Genomic DNA, 15,518 nt, shown 5'->3' with positions numbered 1-15,518 from the left:
TACACATAAGTTGCCCTGGTTGTATTCAACCTGTGATCAGAATTGAATATAGTCTGGCCAATTCCTTCATCCCTCATGGAGCCAGTGATGCTGCCCTTCTGCCAGGGCTTTCTGGAGTTGCCTTTGCAATTCAGCTGCCCTGGCTTAAGTCTGGTCTCCTTGTTGAGTAGGAGGCATGTAAAAGTAATTCTCAGTTTTTACATCTTTCAAAGCCCAACACAACTGGGGCTGATTGGTTTGGATGCTTCTTTAAAAGAAATTTCAGGCTTAATGGTGGCCTTTCTGCTTTATATAGTAATAACTATCGGAGTGATGTCTCTGATGATGCTACCTAGATCAGCAGGAGGCAAATGTACCAATTGCCCAAGAGTTGTCCTAGAATGCCTTGAGATCTCCTTCTAGGAGCGCTAGTGAGACATCATCAACTTTGAGCAGCAGACCCCAAAAAAACCTTCGTGATCAGCAGCAGGGTGGTCAGTCAGAAGATTGCCCCAAACCAGGATCACTCTAGGAGTGTTATGTCCCATTCAGTAACAGGGGCTAAAGGCATTTGTTTGATTGTTTTTACAGTTAATTTAGTCTTAGAAAAATTGGTTGTTGATAAGATGTTTTTCACAATTTCTCCCTATGATGTTGTTTGTGAAGCCTTTTTTATAAAGGAGAAGAATTTCATTTGGATGTTTTTCGGTGTTTTTTTTTTTTTAAGGAAATATTGAAATTCTGAGATTAAGTGTAGAATCATAAGAAATGAATCAAAATTACATACAGCGTTGCAGTTAAAATAGCTTTTATTGATTTCTTTTTGCTTAGATTTCCTTCTATTCCCTCATCTTTCCTCCTAGAGAGCCATCACTTATGACCTAAATTTTTTTTTAAGAAAGAAAAAGAGAAAAAATTCAGCAAAACTGATGAGTACGTTGGAAAACTCATAATATTATATGCCACATTGCAATCCTGAAAGAAAGTGTCATACATGTAGGAGGGAGGAACCAGAAAAATAAAAAATGAAGACCAGTATGTTTATTATTTAAATAAGGGTGTTCTGAATGTTATATGTAATTCATTACGAAAGATAAAAGTGTGATACTTGACCCTGGAAGTGTGACATAATGTAAACTGAGAATTGGAAATGGACTTTGAGTCTAATCTTTCTTAGTTATTTGTGCCACTTTCTTAAGAATTCTGTAAATTCAGCTAACATTTTCTCAGTTGATGGAAAAAGGCCAAGAAGCCTGTGTTATGTGAAATGTTGACTTTAACCTGGTGCCTCTTAGAGGTGCCACAGAACTGGGTCTGTGTTTTGAACAGTGTGGTCACAGCTTGCAGTGAGGTTAATGATTCACTCGGGAGCAATCTCTACTTTGTTTTGGGGGAAGGAGAACCCCAAATTCAAACACTTGTTTGGCCATTAGAATGCCTAATAACTTTTATTTTTTTGGCTTAAGTGATCAGGGTTAAGTGACTTGCCCAGGGTCACACAGCTAGTAAGTGTTAAGTGTCTGAGGCTGGATTTGAACTCAGGTCCTTCTGACTCCAAGGCCAGAGCTCTATTCACTGTGCCACCTAGCCACCCCTCTAATGACTTATTTTGAAAGGATGAAGAAGTGATTGGTCCTAGTTATTAATCTTGGTCAGCTGTCAGCTCAAGTTACTGTGTTTCACCTGACTTTTACAGTTTACTTGGGTTGTGTATGGTTTAAACAAACAGCGTTGTTATTTATTTATTTGCATACTTAAAATATAAATTATCATTTATTTATTTGTTTTTGTTTTGGTCTTTTGTTTTCCTTTGAATGGAATTTGTGTTTCTTGTTAAATCTTGACTGTCTTTTAGCTTTAGAGATCACTGCAACTTAGTAATAGGTCATTTGATTCTGAGGAAATGTGTGTATTTATTATAATGGTATGATTTGGTGAAGGATGTGAAGTGCTTTGGGGTCAGAAGAAGGGGGAGAGTGACATTTAAAAAATATCAATGTTATATTCTGTAATACACTGCCAGTCAGCACCTACTGGAATATTTCTTCCCCCTGACTCTTCCCTTCTTTTTTTTTTTTTTTTTTCCCCCGGAGGGGTAAAGTCTTCTTAGAGCATACTGGATTATCTCATATATAGGCGTCTTAAACTCAGCATGTCCAAATCTTAACTCATTAATGTCTTCCCCCAACCCTTTCATCTTTCTAACTTCCATATTCAACCGAGGTGTTATCCTTGATTCTTCACTTTCATCTCTCATCCAATATGTTGGCAAGCCCCATTGTTTATACTTAATAACTAATAATAATAGCTAACATTTATATAGCACTATGTCAGGCACAGAGCTAAGCACTTTACAATTATTGTCTCATTTGGTCCTCACAACAGTCCTGGGAGGTTGATGCTATCATTGTTCCCATTTTACAGATGAGGAAACCGAGGCAAATAGGTGAGGCAGTTCAGGTCTTCCTGACTCTAGGCTTGGCACTTTGTTCACTATACCACGTAGCTGTCTCTCTTGCACCAGCTCCCTTCTTTGCTCTGACAGGGACACCCTCCTGGTCCAGGCCCTCATCACCTCATGCCTGGAATCCTGCAGTAGCCTGACTGGGGGCTCTGCCTGCCTCAGGAGTCTCTGAGCTCTAGTCCATCATCCACTCATCTGCCAAGTTAGTCTTCCTAAAGTGCACATGTGACCATGTCACTACCCCCTAAAATTTTTGGATTTTCTAGCCTAATTTTCTAGTAGATGGTGGGTTGATGAAAGGGAGAGGCTGCTGTAGGGCTGTAGTGATGTGAACACAGAGTAGTTTTTCCAAATGGTTGCAGGCACTTGCCCACTGGTGAAATGACGGCCTCCTTTTCATCTTCTGTTTTTCTTCTTCTGCTATCTGGTCTGTAGAGTCTAGAGATTGTACCACTGTTGGTACCTTGCCTTGAGAGAGGGGAAAAAGGGATGCTCTGGTATTGGGTCTGGGTCATCTGAGGGCGTACAAGGCTTGCTGCAGTCACGCTGGGTATGTCTGCACATCGTCTTTAAATGTACCCTCAGAGGACATCCGTTGCCCAAAGTGAGGCCATTCTTCAGCATCCTGATCTGGGGGTTGCAACCATTCATTTGAAAAGTGCTTATTAGAGACAGTATGCTGAAAGCTGATTCAGCATTCCTTCTTTGAGCCCTTTGGTCTGATTAATGTGTACATCATGCATTTTCCCCTTGGGCCCGTGTTCTAATCAGTGTCTGAGAGATGGCGGTACTTGTTTATCAATTTAGTTCTTTTTCTCTTGGCTTCTGCCCCTCGGCTTACTTTTTGCTTTTCCCCCAGAAGGAGTAATTGGCTTCTGTGATTTGATGAGGTGGAATAAGAATGTTCCAGAGAGGCTGTTCTTACTTGGTATTCCCTGTGTTTGGAGAGTTCATTTAACTGGTGCTTCCAGAAGAAGAGATTAGGCAAAAACACTTTCAGTGAAAGACGTTCACTTTGTTAGGGAATGTGACATCACAAACTCACCACTTTTCCTTTTGATGTTCTTAAGTGAGTAAAGACGTCAATCCTTTAAAAGGAATGTTACTGAAAACATGCCAGCAGCTAGGCTAAATCAAGTTATGGTTCCCAAAAGAGTCTCTTCCATTTCCTGCAGACAGTGAGCAAACTCAAATGTGCTTTTTTTCTTTCTTTGATCTCTTTGGGGTGTAGGTATTACTAGGTCACAAGGCATGGGTATTGAGTAACTTTTAGGGGCAGAGGTCCAGAAAGCTTTCCAGAAGGACTCTGCCCCTCATTGTTCGTCATCTTCCTTTATTGTCCTTTTTGATCATCTGAGGGATGGGAGATGGAACCTCAGAGTTGTTTTAATGTGTATTTCTCAAATTATTAATGATTTGGAGCACCTTTTTATAGGATCCAACATCTTGGATTTTTTTCCATTAAGAATTGTCTCTTCATAGCCTTTGACCATTTATTATTTGGGAAATGGACTCCTGTTCATAAATATTTCTGTCAGTTTCTTATACAAGTTGGATATTGGGCTTTCATCAGAGAAACTTGCTGCAAAGATTTTTTGCGGGAAAGACCAAAAGATTTTAAAGTTTTTTTTTTTGTATCTTTAGCGTATAGTAAGTGATTTTTGAGGACAGAATATATTTATCTTTGTATTTTTATTGGGATAATAAAATGTTCATAGTCCATAGATATATTGGATAAAAAGTCTATGAAGGTGTGTTAGATGGTGGGAAGAAGTCATGCTGAGACAATGAAGTGGGATTATCCAGAGTTGTCATTAACAGTTTTCTAGAAATAATGGGGCTAAATGTTTATGACAATTGATGAAACCACTTGGTATAAGCTAATCATTTTGAGCACAAATCTGACTGGGGGGTGGAAGGAATAAATTAAAAAATATTTCTTCTTTATTGTGAACTTGTGATGCAGCTGTTATCCAAGAGTCACTATACTCCTCTAAGTGATCTTGTTCTTTCGACATCTGGAAGCAAAGGTGATTAAAGCTTGTTCCTGCCCATAATGGTTTTTTACTTCCTAAAGTTATGATGACTTTTTATTTATTTATTTTGCAGCTTTGTGTTCAGAATCAAGAATTTGAAATAAATGAGGATGGCATTCCTGAAGTAGATGCTCTTCATCTGGTATGTAAACTTCCTGTATTTGACTAAATTGGGAGCATGTAGATTAATTTTATACCAGTGCTCATATTTAAAATCTGTTAACCGTTTGGCAAAAAAAGACTCATCATTTTTAAATTTCTAAATGCTTCTCTAAATTTGGAAAGGGAGATGACTTTTTCAGTCATATTTAAGACTGGTCATTTTGGCTCTTTGCTGCTTTTAAATTCTGTATGCCTTGAACTAGTCATCCAAAAAGGGAAGTTTTTCTAAGAATCTTAGGTAATAAATAGGACTTTGAGGAAGTGGAATATAATGCTGTAGGTTTTCTCTTACCACTATTTAAAGAAACATATTGCATATTTTGTTTTTCCCATTGGTTATGCATACTTGAAGAAAATATCATATGTTCAAATAGTATTAAATTTGTATGTAAGTTGAAATTGGGTATCATCTGTTCTGCATTTTACTTTTTCATTCACAGGTAGAAGTTATATTTTCAGTATATTAATCTGTAATCAAATATCATTTGGTGAATTATAGGTAGTAAAGTTTCTGAAAGGTTTTGTGTTAGACCCTTGCAAAGCAGTGACCTTTATCGTTGTGTGTATGATGATGTGAACTTTTCATTTTCTCACTAGTGTACAAGCTGACACTATAGTTGTTCAGTTTGTAATTATTGTATTAAGGGATTTGCTCACCATCTCTCAGATGAGAATTTGGTAGTTTGGTATGTTTCTTAAAATATAAGACAAGAAGCCATTCCCCAATAGATAAATGATTAAGGGATATGAACAAGACAGTTCTCAAAAGGATTGCAACTATTAACAACCCTAAGAAAGCATGCTTCAGATTACTAGTAAGGGAAATGCTAATCAAAATCTCTCTGATGTTTTACCTCACACCCAACAAGTTGGCAGTGATGACACTGTTAGTTTGGTGATGTAATTAACCCTTTGAGAGTTATGTGATTCCAAGCTGAATGATAAACAAGCACTTGACAATCTTTAGGGGATTTAGATTGAGTTTGAGGAAATAGAGACAGGACATGATAGTTTCTTAGCTGTTTAATAGGAGGGGCAAAATCTTGCTTCCTCCACATAAACTCTGTTGACTCCTATTTTTGGCTTTTGATCCCATTGGATTAGTTCAGTTTACAGGAGCATTAAGTTCTGCTTGTGTAGGTGAGTTGAAATTAGATAGTAGAACCAGAAATAAGGAAACATTTTTCTGTATTGGGGAGGAGAAAAATCATAGTCAAGAGAGGATGACTCTGATTTGGGGTTACCTTAATGTGATGATGGCACAGAGCTATTAAACATGTCCTTTGTCATCTTGTATTCTCAGATTTTAAGGAATAATAACACTTGCCCCCCTGTGTTTGTTAGGACTGCTACTTGTTTTCTTGGCAAGGGAGGAATGGAATTAATTTTACTTGAAACATGGGAAGATTGAAGTTGAAAGATTTAATTTGTGATTGGAAATAGATAGAATTTAATAAAAATGAATCCTGGCAATGCAAATTTAGTGTCCTTTGGGCTATTCAAATTTGGAAGTTTAAAAATTTATTAATACTTTACTTGATTCTGAATTTTTTAGCAATGAATTTGTATTGTTATCTGTTGGTTTTTTTTGTGCCTCATATGTCTTACAGTGTTTCCCTCCCTCCTTCCTTTTCCAGAAAATGAATAAAAAAAGAGGGGAAAAAAGGTGTTTGGCAAAACTAACAGGCACATGAAAAAGCCTTATGTTTGCAATGTTCTATCTCACTAGTCTCCCTCCCACCTTTGCAAAAAAAGGGGTAGGGGGACATACCTTTTTATATCTTTTCTTTGGAATTATATTTTTTATATATTTGGAATTATAATTTTTCTTGGTCATTATAATTTTTAAAGTTTTTTTTAAATAATATTTTATTTTCCCCAATTACATGTAAAAACAATTTTTTAAAACATTGAAAGCATTTTTTGAATTTTAAATTCTCTTTCTCCCTCTCTCCCCTTTCCCCTCCCTGAAACAGTAAGCAATCTAATATTGGTTATACATGTGTAGTCATGTAAAACATATTTCCATGTTGCTAATTTTGTAGAAGAAAACTCAAACTGAAAAAAAGAAAGTGAAAAAATAGTATGCTTTGGTTTGTGTTCAGTTGGTCATTATAATTTTACAGCATTTATTTTTAGGTTTTTTGTTGTTCTTTCTGTTTACATTGTTCTAGTCCTGTAAAGTTTTCCTGCTTCTGCTCACTTTACTTTGTATTAATTCTTAAAAATCTTCCAATGCTTTTTTGTGCTCATCATATTCATTGTCTCTTATACCATGGGAATATTCTATTACATTCATATACCAAGCTTGTTTAGCCAGTCCTCAATGTATGAAGACTTGCTTCAATCACTTTGCTATTGTTTTAGGTCACATCCATGTTTATTGTGGCATATGGTACAAGATATTTGTCTAAACCAAATTTCTGTCCAACTGATGTTTGGTTTTCTTACCAAATCCTGCCAATTAAGAACTTTTTTCATAGGGAAGTTTTTGGTGTTTATCATGCACTAGGTTGCTGAATTTAGTTACTTTCTATTCTTTATTTTCCTACTTTTCTGTTTTTTAACCAGTTCCAAATTGCTCTGATGGTTTCTGAGGTTGGAAGTGTTAATCTACCTTCTCCCCATTCCTACTTTTTAAAATTATTTCCACTAAGATTCTAGATTTTATTGTTCTAACATACCTTGTTAACATTTTGTCCAGTTTTATAAAATATATTCTTGGTTTGTTGTTTACTATGGCAGTAATTCTATAAAATCATGTAGGTAGTATTTAATTTTGACTGTATTGACCTGGCCCATCCATGAACACTGAATATCTCTCCAGTTATTTAAATCCTTATGGATCATTTGATAATTGTATCTGTGCAGCAGTTGAGTATGCTCTGGTAGACTGATTGCTAGATACTTTTTGCCTTTTGTAGTTATTTTGTTTGGGTCCTCTCTGGATTTAATTTTTTTTAATATAAGGAAAAGTAGAGAAAAATCAATGTTAAGTTAAGGGATATCTTAATTTTATTTTGTCATTCAAACTTTTTTTTTTAACCTTCCATCAGGCTTCCTATCTTGTGAATCATTCATTACATGTGTGGAGGTACAGAGGTTTTGAAGTTTTGGAATAGGTCTTGACATAAACGATTTTGATAGATATTGGAAAAGTGCCACTATGTGTGTGCAACATGGATTTAGCATCCGTCTCTTCTCCTTTGTTCTTATTGTTCATCACAACCCAGATCCGTGCCATCAGCCATTGCACCGGCGTCCTTACCCCAAGTCTCCTTTCCTCTTTTCTGTCCTGTCCTTCCTCCTGCTTCTGCAAGGACCCTCCTCACTGAGTGCTGCCTTCTGTAGGAGGCCTTCATTATCTCTCCACCTCTTGCCATCACCTTCCTTTTTATCTGTTGGGTTTATAGTTCACTGTCACGTCCCTGCTTGGACTTTCCATTTCTGGTGGGCAGGGACTATTGCCCATCAACAGGCTATGGTGTCAGAGGACCTGGGTTCAGATCTTGTGTCTCTGTTATTTAACTTCCCTTAGATTCCGTTTTCTCATCAGTGAAATGAAGATGTTGGACTCTGAGGTGGATTGAGCCATTTAGATCTCCATTTCTTTGCCTAGCATTCATGTCCCCTTACAGTCTGATGCCACCTTTCCTTTTCAGCTAGTTCTATTCAACAAACATTTATTAAGTGACTACTGTGTGTTGGTCACTGCATGAAGCTCTGGGTTATAAAGTCAAAAAGGAATCAAGCCCTTGCCCTCAAGGAGTTCATTTTCCCTTGAGGGAAAGTTACATGCATACAGATAAATACAAATTATTTATAAAATAATACAAAGTAATTTAGAAGAGGGAGTGTCAACTAGGAAGATTTGAAAAGGCCTTGGGTTGGAGTTGACCCTTGAACATGATTTGAAAAGGTAATGGGAGTGTAGAGGAGGCTTGGACAAGAGAAGGCCAAGTTCTGAGCCTAAAGCAGTTCCAGGGGTAAAGTACAAATGTTTGACAGCCATCATCTGATGGCTGGAGAGCAGAGGGCATAAAGTCACAGCTATCTGCTTATAGTCAAAGAGTGGGGTGGGCCTACCAGAGCAGGTTTGATAATGTGGGTTTAATGCGGCTCTTTATATTTGCAAAGAATGGAGCCCCAAAGAGTTCTGTGATCAGGAAGAGGTGGAACAGTCAGGTCTGGAAGGAAGAGTGATGGAAGGACAGCCCTTGGGATTCCCTGGCATTGGCTTGGTCTTGAAGTCTGGAGGAAGGACTGGCAGATTGGGTGGGATCCCTGTGGGGTTGCAGGAGGATGAGAACAGTTTTACCATGGGAAGGAGTGGTATTGAGAAAAACAAAAAGATTGTGAATTAGCAGTGAACATTCTGGGAGATTGTGTCCTGAATTTTACAGTAGACTTGATCTTTGAGTTTCTTTGACTTCAGCAGCACTCCACAGTCTTGGAGTACAAGTGAAGAAAGCAATTGGGAGGCAGTTAGTTGCTTACTGTTAGGGATTATCGTGATGGGAGCAGCAGAATGCCAAGTACTTGAGGCATCCTGTGATGGTGGAGAGAACATAGTTGAGTTTTTTAGGCTCCAGGTAACATTTTACTAGGAGGCAGTTAGGTGGCTCAGTGGATAGAATTCTGGCCCTGTAGTCAAGAAGTCCTGAGTTCAAATCTGGCCTCAGACATTTACTAGCTGTATGACCTCTGGGCAAGTCACTTAACCCTGTTTACCTAATCTACTAGAGAAGGAGATGTCAAATCACTCTGGTATCTTTGCCAAGAAAACCCCATATAGGGGGGTCATGAAGAGTCAGACACAACTGAACAACATTTTGCTAACATTAGGTAAAATAGATGTGCCTATCCCCAGTTGTACACAATCAGGATTATACATAGAAAATCATAGAATTTTAGAGATGAAAGGGACCTTAGATGTAAAGTTCTCTCTCACTCCCATTATCAGTCTGGAGAAAAGTACTTTATTAAAGGACTTTTTTTCTCTCCATGGCGAATTTTTCTCAAATATAATTTTATTATTTTTTCAATTAACAAGTATTTATTTTCTTTCCCTCTAATTTTCCCTCCCAGTCCCTCCTCCCCACTGAAGGAAAAACAGCCCACCTCCTAAGATGCACAGTTAGGCAAAGCAGAGTCCTTTATTGGCCATTGGAAAGAATGTATGTCTGATTCTCTATTTTGAGGCCATCCCCTCTCTGTCAAGAGATGGATAGGATGCTTCATCTTCAGTCTTCTGGAATCAGAGTTTGTTATCTCAGTAATCGAGGCTTAAAGTAGTTACAATTTTTGTTATATGTAATATTTTTGTATAAAGTGTTGTTCTGCTTATTTCATTTGGCGTCATTTCATATGGATCTTTCCAATTTCATTTGAAACTGTCCATTTCATCATTTCTTATGGTGTAATAATATACCTTACATTCACATACTATAATTTGTTTGGTCATTTCCAATAGTGTCCACATGTTGTGGAGAGTACATTGAATACATTGTTGAAAGGGGTTGACAGCATGAAGTCCCAGGTTGGTAGTAAGATGAATGAAATCAGCACCAGGGATGGATTTAGGAGAATAGAGAGGGGTTCAGGGCCAGAGATCTTAGGAGGAGAGAAGTTTTTTAGTATGGTTCAGTTTCAGCCCAGAATGGATAGCTGAATTAGATCAGAGCTAAATATTCAAGGAGTTGAGTAAGTGCAGAAAATGAGGTCAGGTATAACAGTCATCAACACAGAGAGTCAGGTTTCCATGCCTTGGGTAGAAAAGAGAAATGTTTGAAGAAGGCAGGTAATATTAAGTACTTAAAATAATCAGTGCTTAAAATAATCAGAGTAAACTGGATGAAATCTAGTGTCCAGTTTCAGTTAGAGCTAATTCTTTTTTATTTCATTTGTTTCACCAAATGTGCAAGTGATTGTGCCAGGCTCTGGGGTTACAGAGATGGGAAAAGATTGGAAGAGAGCAAAGATAAAAAGTGGAATAAATCTGTTAACATTTATTTCTAGGACCCACTTTTGTCATCATCTATGGCAGTAGAACCACCAAATTTGAACTCTTGGAAAGAGCAGCTGAACAGAACAGGCACACACATGTGAAATCTGTCTTGGAGGAGACATGATTGTGAAGACATTGAGGGATTAATTTTCAAGATTGCTGTCCTTCTTTTTGATACCCTGTGATTAGGAAGGAAGCACTATAGATTTTTGCCAGTAGAAGGCAGTTGAGAGAGCATCAGTAACTATTGACCAATATGCTTATGTCTTTGTCTCGAAAATTGTGGAGGATTGTCTCTCTCTGCATCTGAGGTGGGCTTGATGAAAATGTGAGAAAGGGATGGTCAGGATTGTGCAAAGTTTTATACTGCAGAACCTGTCTTCATTGAGCCATACTTGACTGAAAGATGCAAAGAACACATGATTCTATTGCTTGATTATTTAAAATTTAAAAAAAAAGCTTTTCAGAGATTTCCCTTTTCTACCCCATCTTCCAATGCATGGACACCTGCCTCTCTGTCTGTGTTAATGACTGTGATACCTGACCTCGTTTTCTGCACTTACTCAACTCCTTGAATATTTAGCTCTGTTCTACTTCAGCTACCCATTTGGGGTATAAGGTAGACCTTACCATGACTAAAACTGCTCTCCTAAGATTTTTTTTAAAAGCATTTGTGAAATGCAGCCTCAGAGATTCCTTGATAGATGCAAATGCCTCTAGGTAGGTTTATTCAGTTACGCTTTTTCAGTATCAGAGTAAGGTGTAACGTGGAGATGGTTCTGCTCTCCTTTGTGGAAGATGTGCTGGTTGTATCAAGCTCAGCAACCCCAGAGAGATACAGGATGACACGAGAGAGATTGGCATCACCGCTGACCCAAGAAAGGCAGAGTCGGAAAATGTCTGTTGTGGTTGGGTGGGCAGTTAGTCCATTGTGTCGATCCAGCTGCTCCATCCTGAACAGACACTGAAGATGGAGAACAGATGGGCCCGCCATTGAAGAAGAAGAGTATAGACTGGGTGACATTTGGGAAAATATACAAGATTATCTTGAGAAACTCCCATAGTAGGAAGAGGAAAAGTGGTGAATGGCTGACTTGAGATGAGACACATTGATAAGGAAATGTCTGAGCACTAGACTTCTCAGCTCCTCGAAAGATTGGCTGTTGTTTGTTTGTTTAGAAGAGGGAAAAAAAGTGTGTGTGGGGGGGTGACGGATGGAGGTGGGGAGATGAGAAGAGGACCTGATCTGAAATTTCATTTTGTTCGAATCATTTAGCAGTGAATCTTCATCCTTTAAAAATATTTGTCTTTATTTTGGACCATGAATGTGCTTGATGGATATGTCTGTGGCATTAGTGTAAATAATACCTCGAGTTTTGTTTCATTAAAATATTTAGGGGGAAACTAGATTATCATTCTATGTCACTGATTCAGGTATTCAGAGCTCTTTGCTTTGAGTCGGTCCTCCTTTACTTATTCTGTTTTGTTTTCAGGATGATGATGTCAAGACCCTGCTGTCCAGTTTAATCTACTGTAGAAATTCAATGACTGCTGAGCAGGTCTTGAATGCTGAGTGTTTCTTACTGCCTAAGATAACATTAATTGCGTATCCAGAAAAAGACTATGAATGTGAAGAGAAGGAAGAGCTTGAGGAGAAGCACTTGGATATGTATGAAGAAAAGGCCAAAAATAGTGAAGACAGTTTTGACCAGTAAAACGGTTTTCCTTTTGCTTCTCAGGTTTTACTTTTTTTCATTTGTTTAGTTTGAATTAAAGGAACTAAAAAGTTAACAATTATACCTATATAATTCTGGAAGGGTCCAGAACAAGTTGTCCTATTTTTCATGTATTCAGATATAAAAATAAAAAATGTTTGGATAAACAGAACAGTGTTTGGTTTGATTTGTAAATTTTCTTGAATTTGTAATTATTAAAAAAATTTTAAATTATATTACTACTTTTGGGAATTGAGTAATAAAATTAGGAACTTGAAAGGGGTTCAATTTCTTTTTTATTATCAATATATTTAAAATTTTGCCAAAGTTGTTACATAAGAGAGCATTTTTTAATTTTTTAGATTTAAAGTAGTTTCTTTTTTTGTATTCATGTTTATTTTATTTTATCTTTTTATTTTTAGGCAATTGGGGTTAAGTGACTTGCCCAGGGTCACACAGCTAGTAAGTGTCAAGTGTTTGGTCTGAGGCCAGATTTGAACTCAGGTCCTCCTGACTTCAGGGACGGTGCTCTATCCCCTGCTCCACCTAGCAGTCCCTCTTGTCTTTTTTAAACATTTTTTGAAAATAAATCATGAGTTCCAAATTCTCTTTGTCCCTTCCCTCTCCCTCAGATGGTAAGCAGTTTGATATAGGTTATGCATATGTAATCATGCAAAATGTATTTCCCTGTTAGTCATGTTGTGAAAGAAAACACAGACCTCCCTCCAAAAGATACCATGAAAAGTGAAAAATAGTGTGCTTTGATCTGCATTCAGACTCCATCAGTTCTTTCTCTGGATGTACACAGCATTTTTCATCATAAATCCTTCAGAAGCGTCTTGGATCATTGCTAAGTCATTCACAGTTGTCATCGTACTGCACCATTACTGTATTGCTGTGTACAATGTTCTCCTGGTTCTGCTCACTTCACTCTGCATCAGTTCATGTAAGTCTTTCCAGGTTTTTTTGAAATCATCCTGCTTGGCATATCCTGTGACACAATAGTGTTCCATTTCCAATCATATACCGTAACTTGTTCAGCCAGTTCCCCAATTGATGGATGTCCAAAAGGAGTTGAATTTCCAGGGTGAACCTACCCTCTCATAGCTTTTAAATTTCTCTCAAGTATTCTGCTTTTCCTTTGGGTGGGTCAAGACTAATGATAAGTCACATTACATAGTGCTTTCTTCATCGAATTTTCAAGCATTACTGCAGGGACTAGGCAAGAGGGGGGATGTACTGTCCCCCTTCCCTGGCCTGTATTCAGGTATGTGGTTTAATCCCAGGGACCCGTGTCTCCAATAAGGAAACTTCTTACGCTCTTCTCCTGATTAAGAGTGTCTTGGGGATGACTTCACTTATGGCTTACGTCTAAGGCTCCCTCAAGAACAGGAAGTAAGGCACTTAATGTACAGTAGGAGTCAAGTGTGACAAAGGTAATATGCACTAAGAAGAGGATTCAGTGAGATTCCAAGGGATAATTAAACCTTTTCATCAATAGCCAAAGGGACAATGCTCATTTGCACGTCATCCACTGGCTCTAGGCTGCCAGTAAGGGGAAGGGCCTCCTCCCCTCATTGAAGTATCAGCCCTTCAGAGATGAGTCAGATATGGCAGGGAGCAGCAGCACCTCCCCCCCCCAAACCTCTCCATAGTTTTCTTGAGGCAGGAATGGTGAGCATGCTTCGTGCTGGCATTGGTAGCCCTCTTGACACTCATTAAGATAAACTGGAAGCATTTAAGGGGCTCTTATTCTGTGCTAGGCCTGGGGTTGCAGATACAGAAGCGAGATCATCACTGCGCTTTAGGAACTTATATGGCTAGAGCCCAATTGGTGCAAAAAATGACTCCTTGGAAATATTCAAATGCATTCAAATTTGTATTCAAAGTTATGCAAAATAGGATAACTAGTTCCAGTACAATGGAAATGTTCAGTCTTTTCAGTCATTTCAGTTGTGTACTACCACTTTGTGACCCCACTTGGGATTTCCTTGTCAGAGATACTAGAATGGTTTGCCATTTCCTTCTCCAGCCCATTTTATGGATGAGGAACTGAGGCAGACAGGGTTAAGTGACTTGCCCAGGGTCACACAGCTAGTGAGTGTCTGAGACCAAATTTGAACTTGGGTCTTCCTGACTCCAGGCCCAGTGAGTGCTCTGTGCACTGTGGTGTCTGTCACCTAGCTCCCCTTTGAGGGAAGATAGAGGTTCCCAAAGGTGGAGGAGAGGAGGGATAGCATAGCAGACATGCAAAGTAGCGTTTGCAAAGAAAACAAAGTGGGACATTGAATTTGTTGTACAGGGAATATCAACGGGCCAGTTTGGATATGAAATAAGAAAACAAAAGCCTGGGCTTTAAATGTCAGAGGAGTTTGTTTTAACCTAAAGGTAACAGGGAGCCATAGGAGGGGAATAGCTTAATTAAATCTGTGCTCTAGATAGTCCTTTGAAAGATGTGTGGAGAATGGATTATGGAAAGGAGAGACTAGATAATAGGGCATTACTTAGGAGGCCATTGGAAATGTTTAGGGAAGAGGTGATAAAGGTCTGGATGAGGGTGATGGTGCCGAGTGGAAAATGATGGAGGGGGAGAGTCGAGATGAAACTGACAAAAACTGGTAATTCATTGAACATGTGTGGATGAAGGGTTCAAAACGACTTCTAGATTGAGATCCTTGGTGACTGAGTGGTGTCCTTGGTGGAAATAGAAAAGTTAGAAAGTTTGCAGAGAAAGGTCTAAGTTTTGTTTTGGGTGTGTTGAATTTGAGATGCCTATGTGGGACCAGGTGGAGCTGGAGGACTAGGGGTCAAGAAGGAGATGAGGGCTGGATTTACAGATCTCGGAGTCAGTCCTCTGCATAGAGATGACAGCTGAATCCATTGGGCCTGCTATCTACCAGTGAGAAAATGGAGAAAGACAAGAAGAGAGCTCAGGATAGAGCCCTGAGGGATACCCTTGCAAAGGGGGTGGGGTATGGATGATCTTGCAAAGGAGACTGAGGATGGTTAGGGAGAGAGAGAATCCCCACAGATTAGGTTATGAAATTTCAAGGAAGAGAATATCCAGAAAGAAGGGATGGTTCATTGTTCAACAAGCATTTATCAAGTGGCTACAATGAGTCAAATACTGTGCTAGACACTGGGGGCAGAAGTTA

The 15,518-nt window shown here is 38.5% G+C and overlaps 1 protein-coding gene across 1 annotated transcript in view; it reads left to right on the top strand.

Moving 5' to 3' along the window:
- The window catches only part of STK31 (serine/threonine kinase 31), a 70,605-nt gene extending 58,128 nt beyond the window's left edge, over nt 1–12,477 (top strand). Inside the window, exons 23-24 of the mRNA XM_027872464.1 lie at nt 4,553–4,621; nt 12,142–12,477. Coding sequence (XP_027728265.1) covers nt 4,553–4,621; nt 12,142–12,363 — 291 coding nt within the window. The 3' untranslated portion in view covers nt 12,364–12,477. The remainder of the gene's footprint in view (nt 1–4,552; nt 4,622–12,141) is intronic.
- The last annotated feature ends 3,041 nt before the right edge of the window (nt 12,478–15,518 follow it).

This window comes from Vombatus ursinus, unplaced genomic scaffold (genome assembly GCF_900497805.2).
Source record: "Vombatus ursinus unplaced genomic scaffold, bare-nosed wombat genome assembly UNPS02014799.1, whole genome shotgun sequence".
NCBI lineage: Eukaryota > Metazoa > Chordata > Mammalia > Diprotodontia > Vombatidae > Vombatus > Vombatus ursinus.
This window is presented reverse-complemented; position numbering and strand designations above follow the sequence as displayed.